The sequence below is a fragment of the Schistocerca nitens genome, chromosome 2, assembly GCF_023898315.1.
Source record: "Schistocerca nitens isolate TAMUIC-IGC-003100 chromosome 2, iqSchNite1.1, whole genome shotgun sequence".
NCBI lineage: Eukaryota > Metazoa > Arthropoda > Insecta > Orthoptera > Acrididae > Schistocerca > Schistocerca nitens.
In genome coordinates this window covers 671,355,523-671,374,586 of record NC_064615.1, presented here as the reverse complement: position 1 = coordinate 671,374,586, position 19,064 = coordinate 671,355,523, and the positions used below count along the sequence as shown (strand labels likewise).

Sequence of the window (19,064 nt, the reverse complement as noted above, 5' to 3'; positions counted from 1 at the left end):
TCCTGACCAATCGTTCAGCGGCACCGTTTGACTGAGGCGAAAACGGCGCGGATGTCAGATGTTGAATACCATTGGCCTTGCAGAATGACTGAAATTCTGCGGACATGAATTGTGGGCCATTGTCGGAAACAATAGTCTGTGGAAGACCTTCAATGTAAAAGATAGCGGACAACGCTTGGATGGTGGCAGACGACATCGTGGAAGACATCCGCACAACAAAAGGAAAATTACTGAAGGAATCGACCACAACCAACCATCGAGCATTCCAGAATGGACCAGCAAAATCGATGTGCAAGCGTTGCCAAGGGGAAGGGGCTTTCGGCCATGCAAAGAATTTTCGCGGTGGTGCGGAGTGTTGTTCGGCACACGCCATGCAAGAAGAGCACATATTCGTAATCGCAGCATCGATTCCGAACCAAGTACAGTGCCGACGAGCAAGTTGTTTCGTGCGCACCATACCCCAATGTCCTTGGTGAAGAAGCCGTAAGACAGAGGACTGTAACGAACGTGGGACCACTACTCTGGACTGATCATTATCAGAACGCAACAACAAAACACCACGTCGTACAAAAAGTCTCTCCTTGTGAGCAAAAAATCGGCGAACCAACGGATCCTCGATCCGTGACTTCGACAAGGGCCATTGCGTAGCAACAAAACGCAAAACAGTAGCAAGGACAGGGTCAGAAGCTGTGGCTGTAGCTACACGACGAAAATCAATCGGAAACGATTCGACCACGTCATCGGTTTCCGAATCAAGGAACATACAAGCAAGTTCGGAAGAATCGAATGCTCTAGCGACCTCATCACGCAATGCGTGGGGAACATTGCGCGCTCTGAAAAATTTCGGTTGCGCGTTTACTTTCAGTTCCAAATGTGCTTCATAGTTCTTAGCGCAACCAAGGCCCGGTGCAAAAATGTCTGCAAATTCTTCACATAGACTAGAAACACTGGCTGAAGGCACAGTCTGGTTCACTGATAGGACCTGATTGACGATAGACAAGTTAAACAATTGAAATAAATCTAAACCAAACAAGTTCACTGCCGAAGAAGAACGAAGAACATAAAAAGACACAAGTTTTGTTTGTCCCTTGTATGTTGCAAGAAGAGTGCACTGTCCTAACACAGGGATCTTTTGTCCTGAGTAACTCATGAGCTGAACATTTGCGGCACGCAACGGAGGTGCGCCCAGTTGATTGTACGTGGCATGATTGAGCAATGAAACTGCAGCTCCGGTATCGAGCTGGAACGGTATCACTTGTCCGGCAAAGTCCAAATCTACAAAAAGTTTATTGTCCTGCTGACGACAAGAGCGACTGTTTTGTGCAACTGGAACAGACACTGGAACAGAATCACGCGCGACGTGACGGGACTTCCGTCGACGTCGATGCACACTTTTTGTGGGACGAACACAGTCACTGTTAGCGAGAGGAGCACTGGACGGGGTGGAATTAACTACACGAATGTCCATGGGCGAAGGTTCACGAGCCCGATTGTCCTTGGTTTTATTCCGGCGCGAAGCAAAGGGCCTGGAATGGTTGCGATTGTCTGATCTGAGCTTCTTCTGGCAAACACTTTGAACATGTCCTTTCGTATGACAGTAAAAGCAAATAGCTTGGCGTGACGGGCAATTGTCACGCGAATGTCGAGTTACGCACCGCGGGCATGATTTCACTGCATTTGCTTGCTTGCGCGGGACACGTGGCTGCGCGGACGGGCGCGAGGGCAGGTCAGCGTTCCGTGCAGTGGGCCCGGCGGGCCGGTTAATGTGTCACACGGCTGGCGAAGTTGCAAATGATGCCTGAGCAAAGTCAAGTGTGTCTTGCCTATCCAATATGTCTATCACTTGTTGAAGGGAGGGATTAACTAGTTTCAAAATCTGTTCCCGAATGCGAACATCAGAAACGTTCTGTGCAATTGCATCACGCACCATAGTATCTGAATAAGGGAGTCCACAGTCACATTCAAATGCACACTCCCTAGTAAGTCCTTGCAAAGTTGCAACCCACTCCCTATTAGTCTGACCGGCCGTACGTTTTGTACGAAAGAACGTATACCTTTTTGCAACGACATTAACTGTTTCTTTGAAATAGGCATCTAAAGCAGACAAAATTTCTTCGTATAACAGAGTTGCTACGTCGCGCTGGGGAAACAATTTCATTATCACACGGTAGGTGGACACACCTATACACGAAAGCAAAAACGGCTGCCGCTCATTGCCTTGAATTCTGTAGGCGGCGAGATGAAATCCAAATTGTCGGGACCATTCTGTCCAAGATTCGTTGGCTGCATCAAAACTACGGAAGGACGGTGCAACGGCTTGTTGTGGCTGCGGTAGCGATGAAGCGGCGGCGGCCGCATCGTTTTGCAGCGCACGTTGACCCTGGACGAGCTGTCCCATGGCATCCAATAACGCCTGCGTCTGCTGATTCTGCAAGCGATAAAATTCGGACAGTACATCTGGAGAATGTGGCGAAGCCATGACACAAGTAAATGTAAGCAATGAGAAAGAACAAGATCCTGATTAATCCGCGTCGCCAATGTAGCGGACTGTTAAGGCAGCCAGTCCACAGTGAAGTAGCCGAAAGGGCACGCGTCAACTCACGCCGACTGGCGCGAAGTCTGGAACAGGATTCGTAATGAATGTGATAAAGAAAAGAACGTAGCTACTAGAACACTTAACTTTTATATCGTCCTTTGGTATACAGCATTCTTGATGATACAAGTGAGACTCTATCTTGAGGTACATGCAACGTTACAAATGGTTAATGGCGCCTTGCTAGGTCGTAGCCATTAACTTAGCTGAAGGCTATTCTAACTGTCTCTCGGCAAATGAGAGAAAGGCTTCGTCAGTGTAGTCGCTAGCAACGTCGTCGTACAACTGGGGCGAGTGCTAGTAAGTCTCTCGAGACCTGCCTTGTGGTGGCGCTCGGTCTGCGATCCTGACAGTGGCGACACGCGGGTCCGACATGTACTAATGGACCGCGGCCGATTTAAGCTACCACCTAGCAAGTGTGGTGTCTGGCGGTGACAGCACAGCCAATACCGCGGTTCGATCGCGTCCGCATTGTTACTTTGTGCCAGGAAGGGCTCTCAACAAGGTAAGTGTCCAGGCGTCTCGGAGTGTTGTTCGTAGATGGAGGAGATACAGAGAGACAGGAACTGTCGATAACATGCCTCGCTCAGGCCGCCCAAGGGCTACTACTGCAGTGGATGGCCGCTGCCTACGGATTATGGGTCAGAGGGACACTGACAGCAACGCCACCAAAATGAATAATGCTTTTTGTGCAGCCACAGGACGTCGTGTTACGACTCAAACTGTGCGCAATAGGCTGCATGATGCGCAACTTCACTTCCGACGTCCATGGCGAGGTCCATCTGTGCAATCACGACACCATGCAACATGCTCAGGATTGGCATCACGTACTCTTCACCGATGAGTGTCGTATGTGCCTTCGACCAGACAATCGTCAGAGACGTGTTTGGAGGCAACACGGTCAGGCTGAACGCCTTAGACACACTGCCCAGCGAGTGCAGCAAGGTGGAGGTTTCCTACTGTTTTGGGGTGTCATTATGTGGGGCCGACGTACTCCGCTGGTGGCCATGGAAGACGCCCTAACGGCTGTACAGTACGTGGATACCATCCTCCGACCGATAGTGCAACCATATTGGCAGGATATTGGCGAGGCAGTCGTGTTCTCGGATGAAAATTCGTGCCCCCATCGGGCACATCTCGTGAATGACTTCCTTCAGGATGACGACATCGCTCGACTAGAGTGGCCAGCATGTTCTCTAGACATGAACCCTGCCGAACATACCTGGGATACATTGAGAAGGACTATTTATGGACGACGTGACCCACCAACCACTCTGAGGGATCTAAGCAGAATCGCAGTTGAAGTGTGAGCAATCTGGACCAACAGTGCCTTGATGAACTTGTGGATAGTATGCCACAACGAATACAGGCATGCATCAATGCAAGAGGACGTGTTACTGCATATTAGAGGTACCATGTGTATAGCGATCCGGACCACCACCTCTGAATGTCTCGCTGTATGATGGTACAATATGCAATGTGAGGTTTCCATGAGCAATGAAAAGGGCGGAAATGATGTTTATGTTGATCTCTATCCCAATTTTCTGCATAGCTTTCGAAACTCTCGGAACCGAGGTGATGCAAAATTTTTTTATATGTGTACACGTTCCATTTGCAACAGGTTTCAAGAAGAGCTGAAAAAATGTGAGAGATAAACTTCAAATTTTCAAATCCATGTTTAAAGAGTACCTTTGGCATACCCGTTTTATTCTCCATGGGAGTTCCTTCGAGTAATTTAGAGCTGTCCGCTACAATGTGTTATTAATTTACATAAAATCTTTTTCATCAGCTTAGTAATCTGTTCGTCCTGATCTTGTGGCTAATTCTTTGTTCGTAGACGTTAGTACACGTCAGTCATTTGCCTTTACTACACTGTCAATTTTATCATTTTTGTAGACACATTTGGTGTGTTCACTTTCCACAGATCGGTCTTCTGACAGGGCTGCCACACGTCTGCAGGACGCTGTGCTCGCTGGTCGTGTCCTCTGTTGGCGACTGCCTGCTCAAGAGGGGCCTCTTATCCAGGACTAAGCTCAGGAAGTCTGCCACCGTTATATGTAAGTCCTAATTCGTCTGTTTTGTGGCTGTTTGTTTTTCGTGTATTCCGTCAGTCAGTCTTCAACCTGCAAAATGGTAAGTAACGTAATTCCTTTTCGAACATCGTGTTAACGTAATATGACAAAACGTTATGCAAACTCTTACGAGTACAATTCATACGCGTGCAGTTGTCGTTTTTTCTTTGGTGTTGTTAGGTTAGGATATCGGGTAGAAACTGCTAGGAACTGACAGAGCCAACTGATAAATCATCGATGCGAGTATGCCTTAAAGTAGGTATTCATCATTGGGAAGGGGTCAGCATTCTTTTTTAAGTTTTATTTTACGAATTCAGTCTTAATTTCCATTAGGCTGTGTTGTCATAAATCAGTACCCATCAAACGCATCATTTAAATACCAGTAGCATATTTTGAAAACCGTGCTACATCATAAGAATATATTCGACTTAAACCAGAGTAATTACACAATTGTTGCACTGTACTAAGCAGGTCTGAGATAATTTTACGTGAGATGAAGGACGTTAGTCATCGGAAATGTTTTCATTTTGGTTATGAAAATTTGGCAGTCATCCTTGAGAGCTTTTATTTTCTTTGAGATTTCATGAAAGCTGATATAACGACATAGTGTTCATTTCTCGCAAGTGAGTTCCACAGTTGCCTCTAAATAAGAACATCGTATCAACAGCGTATCCAGCAAGAGATTTAAGTACTTTGTATACTAACTTGTTGCATGTTGCCCTTGTTGAACTAACAAAAACATATTGACAATACACTACGTTTAGAAACAGTATAACACTTTTGGACAGTAGTTTTCGATCTCAGTAAAAATGCAGGGTATCTCGAATCATCACGCTGGCATTTTCAGGTAACTGAAATGTCACTTCGGGAATCTCAGTGGTACAAAGAAAGCTTTTTCGATTTGTCGACAGCCGTAAAATACACAAGAGGGCACAACTCGTAGGTTTGTCATCGAATTGCAATTTTCATTGAAATAATTCACAAAGAGTCTTCCTCATTATCGTATCAACAACAATAGGGCCAATTTACACGCTGATGGTTCTATAGAAAACATTCACAAAGTGTGAGGACTATATCACATTCGTCCTCATAGTGCGGCCTTTCCCTTGGCTTTGCGATTGATCCTTTGTAGCGATGTTACTCGTAACACACTGAGATTTACGATATTGGATAAACGTGATTGTGCGGTCAACACTGAGATTTACGATGATGGAGGAACGTGACTGTCGCGTCAAACGTCAGTTACGATCTGTCATCAACCCTGTCACGCTCTTAGTCTGTGTTTACTGATTGCACACGATGCTTGGCTGACGTCTTTATACCTGCAGGGCACTCACGCTTTTTACTTACCCATCTCAGCCCACAATACATCTTAACTTCTTGACAGGAACAAACCCACCGTATTTCTGCATAAAAGATCTCGCACTGACTCTGACCTCTTTCATATATTATATATTATTTCCAGACACCGAGATATCAAGCCCCTTTTCTCGTGTTCCAGTGTTTGACGGTGACACATACCACACCAAATAACATGGAAACAAATTGTGCAGCCTGCACCATAAGCCTGCGCTAGACATCCAGTTCTGAACTTATTCCCTTCTAGGATTGAGTGATCAATGACCCAGAAAAGAGGAGTGGCAGCTCTTTAGTCACCATGACATAGACTGTGGTGCAGGAAAATACAGTACATTCGAACGGTTATGTATGGGTTTATTTACCTTACTGCTGTAAACGCTTTTGTTAGTCACGAAACCTGTAGAAAACAGAAAGAACTTAGAGCACTGCATTAATGCAGAAAACACTTTTCCACCCTTATTTTTGCTTTTGATTTGAAACGACAGCTGGGATGAAGGTGCTGTGTTGGCTCATTTGGCCCTTCACCATGGCAGATGCTCTGCTAAATGAAAGTATTTGGCTCCCCTACTACTCCCGACTCAGCATTTAGTAGATCACATATGGCTCATGAAATATTGCACTCTTGGCTCAGTCACTGATTTGGATCTAGATGACGAACGAGTTACTGTGGTCTTGGTTCATTGGGGCTCCCAGCAGCCACTCATGGCTCCAGACTTCTTGTGGAGCAAGTCGGAGGTCGCCTTGATCATTTCATTCTTGGTTCACTCACTACATTCGGCTCATAGCATTCTTAGCACGTTCACGAATTCATCTTGCTGTTCGACTTGAATCTTTCAGTCAACACTCACCATTCAAGTTCAGCTCGCTGTGGATATAACTACACGTATATAATACTATTAAATTTTACGTACTTATTAGTGCATTTACACATTACAGAAAACATTTGTTCCCATTTTAAGTTTTTACTATTTAAAAAGTGTATCTTTATGGTAAGTAATTTAATTTTTCCACATTTTTTAAGCCACAGGACATAAGCTAACCATGTTGCCTACTCATAGAAGCGTTTCAAGTGATATGTGTTATCGTTTTACCAAACTGCATAAAGAAACAGAAATGATATTGTTAAATCAACAGCTCCCTGCTCTTCTGACTCCTCATCAAAACAGAAGACACATCTAAACTTCAAGCATCCAACAGCACCACTGGGACACTGTTATTCAGGAACCCCATCAAGACCGAAGTCAACCTATGATTCATCTGCGGAAATTCCAGAAATTATTTCTCACTGATTATCCCCCCCCCCCCCCCCCCCCCGTAAACTGACGAGCCAAAACCTGACGACCACCTACTTAAAAGCTTGTTGGTCCACCTCTGGAACGCAATTCAGCAGTGGTTCTGCATGCCATGGATTTGACAAGTACTTGATAGGTTTCCAGAGGTTTGTGGCACCAGATGCTTACATTCCATAATTTACGGGCAGTTGGTTTGTGGGCACATAGCTGGCACCTGATAGCATCCCAGTTGGGTTTCATCACATTTAGATAAGCCAAATCTGATGGCAAAGACATCAACGTGACTTCACCATCATGCTCCTCAGACCATTGTAACACGATTCTGGCCTTCTGAGCCGAACAGTTATCCTGCTGGAAGATGCCATCGCTATTGGGGAAGGAATCGAGCAAGAGCGGTTACAGGTTCACATAGTCCACTACTGTCATGGTGCCTTCGATTAGTCTAGGTCCCATGGAAGCCCAGGTGAATGTCCCCCATAACCTAACACTGCTCCCATCGGCGTGTGTCCGTGGTGCATTGCATGTTTCAAGCAGCCGTTCACCTATATGACGACTTCTCTGGACACGACCATCAACCTGGTTTAACAATAAATGGGATTCATCCGACCAGCTGACACGATTCCATTGATCTGTGGTCCAATCTCGATGATCCAATGCCTACTGTATTCATAACTGACTATGTTTTTGGGTCAACGAGGGAACACGTGGCGGTCCTCTGCTGCAGAACACCATGTTCAATTCTGTGTGCTGAACGGTGTGCTCCAAAAAACTTTTGCTTGCGCCTACCCTGTACTTCCTCGTCAAATCTGCCACAGATTGTCGCCTATACTGCGTTGGAGAGCGGGCAAGCTTCCGATCCCTATGTTCTGAGATATGGACGTCTAAATTCTTGTCCCCTACACGTCGTTTCAGCATTCTTCAACCACTTTGCATAGATACTCACAACATTAGCACACAAACAGCCAACCAGCTTCACCGTTTCCGAGGTGCTCGCTCCGAATCACTGGGCCACAAGAATCTGGCTTTTGTCAAAGTCGCTTAAGTCGCGGATTTTCGCATCTGCGTCACTTGTCGTTCGTCGCTAGAATGATATCCCATTCGTCTCTGCTCTGCTCATATACATCTCTTACCGCGTCATGTGGCCCAGCGCCAACCGATTTTCATTAGCAACAATACATGTGTAAATCTATCAGTGCTATACGAGGTGCATTCAAGTTCTAAGGCCTCCGATTTTTTTTCTCCGGACTGGAAATAGATAGAAACATTTGCATTGTTTTAAAATGAGGCCACGTTCATTGTCAATACGTCCCAGAGATGGCAGCACCGTACGGCAGATGGAATTTTACCGCCAGCGGCGAGAATGAGAACTGTTTTAAATACTTAAAATGGCGACGTTTTCCTTACTTGAACAGCGTGCAATCATTCGTTTTCTGAATTTGCGTGGTGAGAAACCAATTGAAATTCATCGACAGTTGAAGGAGACATGTGGTGATGGAGTTATGGATGTGTCGAAAGTGCGTTTGTGGGTGCGACAGTTTAATGAAGGCAGAACATCGTGTGACAACAAACCGAAACAACCTTGGGCTCGCACAAGTCGGTCTGATGACATGATCGAGAAAGTGGAGAGAATTGTTTTGGGGGATCGCCGAATGACTGTTGAACAGATCGCCTCCAGAGTTGGCATTTCTGTGGGTTCTGTGCACACAATCCTGCATGACGACCTGAACATGCGAAAAGTGTCATCCAGGTGGGTGCCACGAATGCTGACAGACTACCACATGGCTGCCCGTGTGGCATGTTGCCAAGCAATGTTGACGCACAATGACAGCATGAATGGGACTTTCTTTTCGTCGGTTGTGACAATGGATGAGACGTGGATGCCATTTTTCAATCCAGAAACAAAGCGCCAGTCAGCTCAATGGAAGCACACAGATTCACCGCCACCAAAAAAATTTCGGGTAACCGCCAGTGCTGAAAAAATGGTGTTGTCCATGTTCTGGGACAGCGAGGGCGTTATCCTTACCCATTGCGTTCCAAAGGGCACTACGATAACAGGTGCATCCTACGAAAATGTTTTGAAGAACAAATTCCTTCCTGCACTGCAACAAAAACGTCCGGGAAGGGCTGCACGTGTGCTGTTTCACCAAGACAATGCACCCGCACATCGAGCTAACGTTACGCAGCAGTTTCTTCGTGATAACAATTTTGAAGTGATTCCTCATGCTCCCTACTCACCTGACCAGGCTCCTAGTGACTTTTGGCTTTTTCCAACAATGAAAGACACTCTCCGCGGCCGCACATTCACCAGCCGTGCTGCTATTGCCTCAGCGATTTTCCAGTGGTCAAAACAGACTCCTAAAGAAGCCTTCACCGCTGCCATGGAATCATGGCGTCAGCGTTGTGAAAAATGTGTACGTCTGCAGGGCGATTACGTCGAGAAGTAACGCCAGTTTCATCGATTTCGGGTGAGTAGTTAATTAGAAAAAAAATCGGAGGCCTTAGAACTTGAATGCACCTCGTAAAGCTGATCGCATTAAATGAAATTATTAATTTCTTGTACTACGTGCCAAAGCTTCTATAACTATTTCAAATGATGTCATATTCGCTTGTAGCTGTCACTGTTTTTATTGCACTATTGCAGTTTCTGCATCTGTGCCATATTTCTAGCATTGTGGAGGTTGATGTGTAGAGCTATTTGCACCCATGGAGACAATTTTGGTGCACAAGTAACTATGGACACATAGTTTATTTTCCAGTTATGGTAATTACACATCACTGCATAGTATGTTTTGGAAAGTGACTTGTGCACCAAGGTTAACTCCATGGCTGCAAATAAGGCCAGACCACGACCCCTTCACTACTACAAACGAACTTTAAGGCCTGTATACCACCTGATGATGAATCGCTGTTGACTTGAAATCAAAAATGGTTCAAATGGCTCTGAGCACTATGGGACTTAACATCTGAGGTCATCAGTCCCCTACATCTTAGAACTACTTAAACCTAACAAACCTAAGGAGATCACACACATCCGTGCCCGAGGCAGGATTCCAAGCTGCGACCGTAGCATTCGCGCGGTTCCGGACTGTAGCGCCTAGAACCGTTCGGCCACCGCGGCCGGCGACTCGAAACCGATAGCTGTTTCTGCCATAACAATAGGTGATTGGCTGCAGTCATTTCTGATAAGCTTTATTCGTCGCAGTCGCAGTGTTCCACATCCATAATGGATAAAATCTCAGTTCTACATAGGCAGTTTATGAACCAGCAATTGTTGACAGACGTTGGTGGTTCGATTTTTGTTGTTTGAGGCAACTCGAATTTCTACCGTCTTGTGGCAGGACGGTATATTTTACTTACCCGTCTCCTATAATTTGTGTATAAAACAGGCACAAACTGCTTTTTTATCCATTGTTAAGTGCAGAACAGACGCACTTCGTCAGCAGGCAGCACGCGTTGCCCTCTCTCCAATCGCCAGCGCTAAACTCACGACCATATTTCACATCAGCACAAAAATTATTCCTGTGCCAACAGGAATTAAGGTGTTCAGATGATTAGATTTAACCGCGGACGACTCTACTGGTTCGATTACTCTTAATTCTTCAAGTATCCTTAGTAACGATGTCTGTGGTATTAGCGCCTTTGATATTATATGAATGCATAGTGTCTGTTCTTTCAGATAATTAAATTTCACCGCGGACGTCTTCGCTGCTCCGATTACTCTTCATTATTTATGTATCCTTATTAACGGTAGCCTAGTTCCTGCCTAGTAAGCAAGAGATCCCGGGTTCGAATCCCGGTCTTGTACACATTCTCATTCGTCGCCGCCGGTTCCACGTAATGTCCCGATGCAGCTGACAGCGGCGATCCCCTCCCTTTCCTTTCTTTTCTTCACTTCTCCTCCTTCAGTTATTTCTGTTATAGTCGCACCAGGTACGTCTTCCCTGTAGAAAATTGACCATAATTGGACCCGAGGTCAAAGCGGAAAACAACCTCTCCATGAGATGACGTAACATAATGTATTCACGTTCAGTGTAAGCGGAAGTATGGCGTGTATATTCTCCCAACTATCTGTAGTTACACAGCATATTGTTTATTACAGACGTTGGAAGCAAGCAAGGTGCAAGGTCCTTCCACTGTTTTTTTTTGTTTTTTTATTTTTTGAAGTCCCTTCCTAAGTCAAGGTCTTCACCTCACAGTAGCACTTACAGTCCACGTCCGTGACTATTAGTTGGATATACTAGTATTCCAAGGTTTGTCAAACTCAGCAGTTTTTGCCCTCTGTGTCTCCTCTAGTACCATGGAGGTTATTCCCTGATGTCTTAACACATGTCCTATCATTCTGCCACTCCTTATAGTCAGAGTTTTTGCCATATTCCTTTTCTCATTCGCCGATTCTACGGATAACCTCCTGATTTTATTTTGAGACTATTCTGTACCACGATATCTCAGACGCTTCGATTCTTTTCTTTTGCGTAGGAACGGCATATTCCACAAGTCAAACTGATATTAAAATAACGTAGAAAAATTATAGAGCAGCTTCATTTATTACAACATAGGGGTTGGACAATATGTGCTAGGGCTATTCGAAAAGTAAGGTGCGATCTGGCGCGAAATGGAAACCACAGTGAAAAGTCAGTAAAACTCTGCACAGATGCGTTTGGCAGTGTCTATAGCACGCCCGTTGGTCTCGTCACGTCGCTCTTTTCAGGTTTGACCACAGAGTGAGCGCGTGTAGATGCCTAGGAAATTGGAAATGTGTGGTAAGTTCCTATGGGACCAAACTGCTGAGGTCATCGGTCCCAAGGCTTACAGACTACTTAATCTAACTTAAACTAACTTACGCTAAGGACAACAAACACACCCATGCCCGAGGGAGGACTCTAACCTCCGACGGGAGGGGCCGCGCCATCCGTGACAGGGAGCCTGAAACCGCGCGGCCATTCTGCGGGGCGCGCTTGGCTTCAGTGTCGAGGGTATTGGAAAGTACTCGTAGGTACAACGCGACAATTAATGTCTAAGTCGGAGAAATGGTTGGGACGTGTAGCTAACTGCTGCAAATAAAACATTTTTTTTTTTTATTTTCACAGTGGATTTCATTTCTCGACCTATGGGACCTTACTTTCCGAATAGCCCTCGTACGGAAACATCGCCAGAAATGTGTGCTTGAACATAAATGCAGACGCTAGTGATGCCTGCAGGTTGCGCTGTTGTGTTTGACCACCACTGACATCTGCACAACGTTCTCAACACCTTGTAAGTGTTAGTCGTAGTCAGAACAGTTTTCTGTGTGGTTGTGAGTGCATCATGTCGGAACTCGAACGTGGGCAAATCGTTGCTGCTCGTTCGGTCGGTGATTCCGCAACGAAGGGAGACGCACTATTTGGTGTTTAGGCACCATATCGAAGATTTATACCGCACACACGAAAAGCAGAGAAACGATATCTGATAAGGCACAACGCAGACGAAAGTGTGTGTTCAATGATCGTGACAGACGGTCATTTTGATGAAAAATAAGAGGACGACAGCTGCAAAAGTCACTGCAGTACTGACTGTCGCACTCGCGAGACGTCTTAGCACCAAAACAATACGAACGGAGCTCCGTAGGCAGGAAATTGCAGGGCAAGTTGATATTCCAGAACCAGTCATCAACTATACAAATGCCCGCAACGGGTAAACGTGGTGACGAAGGCATAAAACATGAACTGTGGAGCAATGTCTAGATAGCAATAACGTGGTATTTTATGGGCCCCAAGGTTATTTTGCAAGGTTGCATTACTGCCAACGATTATGTGACCATTTTGGCTCATGAGGTTCATGACATGTTACAAAGTTTGTTACCCCAATGGCGATGGTGTGTTCCAAGGCTACAGGACCCCTGTTCACAGAACTGGTTTGGTCCGGGACTGGCTTTGTAAGCACGACGAAGAACTGCCGCATCTCCCACTGGCGCCATGGTCACCAGATCTCCGTATTGTTGTCCCTTTGTGGTCTACTTTGGAGAGAATGGCGCGTGGTCACCATCCACCTTCATCATTGTTACCAGAACGTGCCGCTGTTTGCAGGAAAAACCATACAGGACTTGCATTTATCCCTTCCCAGACGACTGGAAGCTGTTTCGAGTCTCAAAATGTTTCCTATACCGTGTTAGGCACGGTAATGCTTTCTGGTTGTGGTATTTCCCCATATTTGTCCAGTCCCAGTATGCCGTTGCTAATATTCATCAGAGCTGTGGAAGACAATAAAAAAACTCGTCTTTTTCGGTTTATGAAACAGACGATTCACCTTCATAAAATAGTGTCCCCCAGATGTACGTTCTCAGAAATGTCTTCCTCAAATAAAGGCCGTTTTTTTGTCAGCAATAGACTTCTCTTGGCCGAGAATGTCCTTTGTCTGGGCTAGTCTGCTCCTTGCTTCGTTCGTCATGGGCTGTTTTGCTTCCAAAGAAGCAGAATTCCTTCACTTCGTCCATTACAGTGATACCAAATTTGGTGTTAAGTTTATCGCTTGTGTGATTTCTTCTTCTCATTATTTTCGCCTCAGTCCATATTCTGTGCTCATTACACTGTACATTCCGTTCAGTACGTCCTGTAATTCTTTCCGACTCTCAGTTAGTGCAAGGTTATCAATCTGCTGAAACAACCACCCAACATAGTTACGTCACACACCGCCATGAAACACTCTGCAATTCGAAGCCGTCTTGCGGCAGAGGGTTGCAACTTGCGTCAGCGAAACGGGAAAGTCGACTGAATAACATGCATGACATGCAGCACCTCACCTGATGTTGAGAACAGAATAAACAGTTCGTAGACATCACTTTTCAGCACGCCCTCGTAACTGACAAGAGCCGGACGGCAGTCTGGAGCACCGCTTCGCCCCCCTCGGCAGCTGACTAGCAGCAGCACGCGGTGGTGTTGTTGCAGACCTGCTGGGGCAGGGGGCGCTGCTGGTGGGCGTGGCTTGCTCCGGCTGCAGTGGCGTGGCCGCCGCCGCCTGCATCACGGCCGCCGTCGCCGTCAGCGGCGCCATCTCCACGGGGCCCCTGGCCGCCATGATAGACCTCAGCCCCAGCTACTGCGGTATGTACCCACCAGGTACCACCAGGGGGGCAGCCACAGCTGCTGCCTGAAGTGGATGTAAAGCGAACTGAATTTCTCGCCAGAGTCGCAGGTTCATTACAAACGAAACCATCTACGTAATGATCTGATGTAAGATAGACATCAAGCGCAATCTTGCAACATATTAGGAAGAAATGAAATGAATCGAAACTCTCAGCTGCCAACAGGTGTTGTTGATATACCTCAATGGGGACAGCTGAAAATGTGTGCCCCTACCGGGAATCGAACCCGGTATCTCCTGCTTATATGGCAGACGCTCTATCCATCTGAGCCACCGAGGGCACAGAGGATAGTGCGACTGCAGTTACTTGTCCCTTGACGGTTTCCGTGAGACCCACATTCCCAACTGTCCACAACCTACATTCGTAATGTTCCTAAAGGATATTTACCCATTCACTCATTACTCGCGCCAACTAAGGTGACGATTCCCGTAAGAGTTCGGGCACAGTGTGCGCATTCGCACAGGAGAAGGTCAATTCCCGGGTAGCCTTTAACTATATGAAGATAGTAACTGTTCCGAAAGAACAGATACCAATGATGAGCATGCAGTTTCTGTAGAAAGAAATAATAATTAATCAAAGCCCTCAGCTGCCAACCGGTGTCGTCACCTTAGTTGGCGCGAGTAATGAGTGAATGGGCAAATATCCTTTAGGAACATTACGAATGTAGGTTGTGGACAGTTGGGAATGTGGGTCTCACGGGAAAAGTGCAAGGGATAAATCCCTGCAGTCGCGCTATCCTCTGTGCCCTCGGTGGCTCAGATGGATAGAGCGTCTGCCATGTAAGCAGGAGATTCCGGGTTCGATTACCGGCCGGGGAACACATTTTCAGCTGTCCCCATTGAGGTATATCAACAACACCTGTTGGCAGCTGAGGGTTTCGATTTTTATCATTTCTTTCTAGAGAAGCTGCATGGTCATCATTGGTATCAGTTCCTTCGGAAAAGCTGCCATCTTCATACATATTAGGAACTTTTGAAGAGGCATTCTGGGACGTGAAATTTACAAATCTTCAACAGTCACCAAGAGCAATCACCACAAAACGCAAACACAGGCCTGTAGTTCACAAAGATTTATTACACATGTCCCCAAAACAGTTTTACAACATCTTTTACAAAAGCAGCTTTCCAATAGCCACCAATATCAGGGATAACTAAAGCCCTTATGCAGTCTTTACATGAGTACATAGAATGAAACAAGTTAAGTAAAGATCCTTCCTTTTTAATTAAACAAGTAAACGGACCTCAATGAATATGAATGACAATCGTAATACCCCATAAATCCCCGCAAGTGCATTAAGCAACAGTACAGAAAATTGAATAGCAACTTGTTAAAGAGCAATTTCAGCAATGGGAAGCTTAGTCCATGAAATAGATCAACGGAATTCCACTAATAATGTAATACCTATTTCACAGAACTCCTCGTATAATTCCTTCCAAATATAACACCGAATATGTGCAAAACAGTTATTTTAATAGTCACTTTAAATTCCATGCAACAGCAGACACACCCTGACAAATGACCCACACAAATGCAAGAGAAACCAGATACCGGGAACAGGGGACGCTACTCGAACACCCTAACGAGAGAAATCCTCAAATAAAAGCGAGAGAAAAATGCTACTACTGGGGCGAGCAGCGACATTGACAGGATAACCCAAGTAGCGTAGAGCGTCACCAAAACGTAGCTGGCCGAGCTAATGGCGTCCTAACACATTTCGCCGAAGGCCCCCTGTATCGGCGCCGGCCATTGTGGCCGAGCGATTCTATGCACTTCAGTCCGGAACCGCGCGACTGCTACGGTCGCAGTTTCGAATCCTGCCTCAGGCATGGATGTGTGTGATGTCCTTAGGTTAGTTAGGTTTAAGTAGTTCTAGGGGACTGATGACCTCATATGTTAAGTCCCATAGTGCTCAGGGCCATTTGAACCATTTTTTGAACCTGTATCGGTCAGTCCGGAACTGGTTGTGCCCGTCGTTGGTTCTAGACTGGAACATTTTTAAAACAAAACAAGGGCAGATAACCAAACGAAAAGAGGCAACTCAAAACACTCTAATTCCAAGATTATGACCCCTTTAAATTTAACACCCTTAACAGACAGAAAACCTCAAATAAATGACGTGGAAAATTATTCACTTCTTACAGTTCATAATTTGAAATTTTTACAGGCAGCCCTCCCATTAACGAACGTAAATTCAGGAGAAGTTAACGGCCTGCCAAACCAAGAACATTAAAACTATAATACAAGACACGAAGGTGACGGCCCCTTCAAATGGAGACCACAGTATAAATAACAAGATGCTTAAGTACTTTAGAAACCCACTGTCTTAATACAAAACATGGCCTGCGCACTGTGCTGGAATGACTCACGCAGGTTTCACACTACTCACGCTTTGTACTCTCGTCGCTGGGCAGTGTTTTATGCACTGAACACCGCTATTCAGTATATATTTCTACCAGAACTAAGAGTGGATTCCTTATTTCCTCCTCAGCGGGGATAATCACAGTCAAACACAGTTTCCGGCTGTGAACACAAATTACGAAATTACGACCAGATTGATCTCCAATGCCACTTCAAAGAAAATAGCGGGTGCCTATCGTTAGTAGCAGCAAGCTACGAGTCTCCACATTGCGGTCATTGGCATCCAATATCAAGTTGTACTATATACACTCTTGCTAGTACGTTAGAGTCCATCATCACCACCAGTCAGGCGCCGACACACTTCTCAAATCATAACACGGTGCCGCGAGCAACCAACGCTCCACGTAACGGTCACTGCGAGACTCCACAAGATAACCTTTGCCCATACCACGGGCAAGCACGACCTCTAGCGCCCCGGAGCGGAAAACCAAGACTCACATCGCCGGAAGCGCCGCGCTTAAATAGCGGCCAGAAGAGGGAAAAATGGTTCAAATGGCTCTGAGCACTATGGGACTTAACTACTTTGGTCATCAATCCCCTAGAACTTAGAACTACTTAAACCGAACTAACCTAAGGACATCACACACATCCATGCCCGAGGCAGGATTCGAACCTGCGACCGTAGCGGTCGCGCGGTTCCAGACTGTAGCGCCTATAACCGCTCTGCCACTCCGGCCGGCCAGAAGAGGGAAAGCAAAGAGAAAACACAAATGCCAGAACGACCTGGATTGCTGCCCCGACTAGATAGAGAATCATTGGAGCCAGCGTTTCCCCCACAGCTCACACTCATCTTTTAGCGGATGAAAAACGGCCGTTTATGAAGAACATTCTCCCAGATACTGGACTTGTATTCAGTGGCTTAAAACGAGCAGCCCTGTGACCTTGTTCGGTATCCTAACCTTTGCCTAAAGTCAGTCTCTTTTTCTACTGCAGCCTTAGTTCGCCTCGGCTTCCCCCTTAATGACAGTCGTGGTGGAGAAGCATAGTTAAAATTAAGGACAGGAGGGGACAGCGCAACTCTACTTAAATAACGGGTGGCCGGCAAATAAGAACGAATTTGAATTTTGCGCCATTTTATCATATGACCGTTGGCAGCCGTGGTTTTTCGTTTGTTATCTGCGATCCTTCCCATTAGTAGCCTGATAGCTTTTGTATAGTGAGCATTATTGTTTGATGTTTATTTTCGTCATGCAGCAGGTGAACTCAGCAACGTATTCAGATGATAAAAAGTTATTATAAAAACAGCGAAAGACCGCCGCAACTGTTAGTGATTTGCTTGCGACACTCGGACGTGATGCTCGTCCAACCGAACCATCAGTTCGGAATTTGATCCGGAAGTTGGAGACCACGGGTTCGGCATCAAACGTTAAGAAAACAGGACGACAGCGTTCTGTTCGAACGCAAGGTAACATTGGTGTGGTGCGTGACAAAGTGACGGTAAGCCCCAGAAAATCAGTTCGCTGACGAGCTCAAGAATTATATTTATCACCAAGTTTACTGCATGCAATCCTTTCAAAAGATCTGAAAATGTATCCGTTCAAGATCCAACTTACACAAGAGTTGAAGCCTGCAGGTCATGGAAAGAGACACCAATTTGCTCAATGGGTCTTGGTTCGACAATCACAGAACGAGAACTTCACAAAAAGAATAATTTTCTCAGGTGAGGCACACTTCCACATCAGTGGGTACGTCCATCAGCAGAACTGCATAATTTGGGGTAACGAAACTCCGCGAGTGACTGTGGAAGATGAGATGCAACCAGAACCCACGAGTGTGTGGTGTGGGCTCTGGGCAGGAAGAGTAATCGGCCCGTACACTTTTGAAAATGATGAGAACAGCGACCGTTACCGAGACGTGCTTTCTGATCGGGTTTTCCCTCTTATTGATGAAAATGACGATTTTTGGTTTAAAAAAGATGGTGCGGAATGTCACACATCTCGTGAAACGATTGCTGTGCTGAATGAAAAGTTTCCTCAAAAAATTATCCCTTTGCGTGCAACGAGGAATTGCCTGCCAGATCATGCAATCTTATGCCTTTTGACTTCTTATAAGTATATATAAATAATATAATAAAGTATAATAAGTATATATAAATGTAGACCTCACATAAAGCCAGTTCGCTTTGCTTACGGAGGATCTACAGATATCCATCACATTCAGGTACCTGTAATAGACATATCAGTAACATGCGAGCAGTATACAAACAAATCAAA

At 45.7% G+C, this 19,064-nt stretch overlaps 1 protein-coding gene across 1 annotated transcript in view; it reads left to right on the top strand.

The window, feature by feature from the left end:
- Nucleotides 1–19,064, top strand: part of LOC126236786 (putative inorganic phosphate cotransporter) — a 205,097-nt gene that overhangs the window by 124,552 nt on the left and 61,481 nt on the right. The window contains exons 8-9 of the mRNA XM_049946369.1: nucleotides 4,518–4,650; nucleotides 14,237–14,392. Of these exons, the coding sequence (XP_049802326.1) occupies nucleotides 4,518–4,650; nucleotides 14,237–14,392 (289 nt within the window). The remainder of the gene's footprint in view (nucleotides 1–4,517; nucleotides 4,651–14,236; nucleotides 14,393–19,064) is intronic.